Genomic DNA, 1726 nt, shown 5'->3' on the forward strand with positions numbered 1-1726 from the left:
ATCTATAATATAACAGAAATCGAATAGGGTATCGAACAATTAGGGTTTACAGATTCAAGTGATTTGGGTTACTTCGCGGTTTTTTTTAGAACACAGACAGATAAAAACTCAATTGAGGTAACAAAAGAGAAATGATAATGAGGTAATGGGATTATGATCGATAAAAACTCAATTGATTTTGATTTGGGGTTTTTTTTAACAGTAGACGATACGTGATATTTTTATAGAAAATAAATGTAAATCAGTCAGGTTAACACAATTGCTTAGATGGTTAGGATGTTGCTTGGTAGAGAGGAGGTCATGGGTTTTAGTCCCTTTTCCAACTTTTTACATTCTTAATTATTAATAATGTATTAACTTTTTCAATGTTGCTTGTAGATGGATCGGAATACTTGGATGTACGAGATAGGTCGTGCTACCTCTGAGTTTATGGATAGTGTAGATGAATTTATTATAGTTGCCGAGACTGATCAACTAGAAAAAGGAAACACCGCAATTAGTTGTCCTTGTAAGAAATGCAAAAATGCACGGTGGTATGCTGATTCAACCGATATCAAAAGTCATCTAATTGCACATGGATTTATGAGAGGGTACACATGTTGGTCTTTTCATGGTGAGTCATTAGCTGACCTTAACCCGTCTATTTCGGATAACGATACCGATAATGAAGACGATTCATACAATAGTGACAATAATGTTAATTTTGATTACATGTTTGACAATTTGGATATGGAGGATAATGTTGCTGATAAGTATCATGACAGATTACAACAACTATTTGTTGACGCTGAAAAACCTTTATATACCGGTTGTATGAATTTTTCAAAACTTTCGGCCGTGATACAACTGGTTAATTTAAAATCAAACAATGGTTGGAGCGACACAAGTTTCACTAGCCTGTTAGAGTTGTTGAACAAAATGCTACCAGAAGGTAATGAGTTGCCGGTTTCAACATACCAAGCAAAGAAATTAATGTGCCCAATGGGATTGGAAATACAGAGAATACATGCTTGTCTAAATGATTGTATGTTATACAGGAATGAAGATAAAGACCTTCATCAATGTAAGGTATGTGGTACATCTAGGTATAAACGTGGAAAACCGACTGATAATGTTGATAGTGATGTGTTGGAAAATGGACCTCCTGCAAAATTATTGTGGTACTTGCCTATCATACCAAGATTAAAGAGATTATTTGCGAATGAGAAAGATGCAAAATTATTACGTTGGCATGCTGAAGATCGTAAAAATGATGGTAAAATGGGACATGTGGCTGATTCACTTCAATGTAAAATTTTGATAAAGATTTTGAAGAATTTGGGGATGAGATACGTAATATAAGGTTCGGACTCAGTTCAGATGGAATTAATCTATTCGTAGATTTGAGTAGCCATCACAGCACGTGGCCTGTTCTTCTATGCATTTATAACCTACCGCCTTGGCTATGTATGAAAAGAAAATACATAATGATGTCTCTTTTGATTCAAGGCCCAAAGCAACCTGGAAACGATATTGATGTTTATTTGCAACCATTAGTTGATGAAATGATGGAATTATGGAGTACCGGCATACACGTTTATGATGCATACAAGAAAGAATACTTCCAACTATGGGCAATGCTTTTTTACACCATTAATGATTTTCCTGCTTATGGTAATTTGTCTGGATATAGTACGAAGGGGAAAAAGGCATGTCCTATTTGTGAGGAAAATACTCACTCGATATG

The 1726-nt window shown here is 35.0% G+C and overlaps 1 protein-coding gene across 1 annotated transcript; it reads left to right on the forward strand.

Moving 5' to 3' along the window:
* The first annotated feature begins 267 nt into the window (after positions 1 to 267).
* Positions 268 to 1341, forward strand: LOC139869308 (uncharacterized). Its single transcript, XM_071857620.1, has 2 exons — positions 268 to 297; positions 379 to 1341. The coding sequence occupies exons 1-2, from the start codon at positions 268 to 270 to the stop codon at positions 1339 to 1341; spliced, it is 993 nt and encodes a 330-aa protein (XP_071713721.1).
* The last annotated feature ends 385 nt before the right edge of the window (positions 1342 to 1726 follow it).

This window comes from Rutidosis leptorrhynchoides, chromosome 9 (assembly GCF_046630445.1).
Source record: "Rutidosis leptorrhynchoides isolate AG116_Rl617_1_P2 chromosome 9, CSIRO_AGI_Rlap_v1, whole genome shotgun sequence".
Classification (NCBI taxonomy): Eukaryota; Viridiplantae; Streptophyta; class Magnoliopsida; order Asterales; family Asteraceae; genus Rutidosis; species Rutidosis leptorrhynchoides.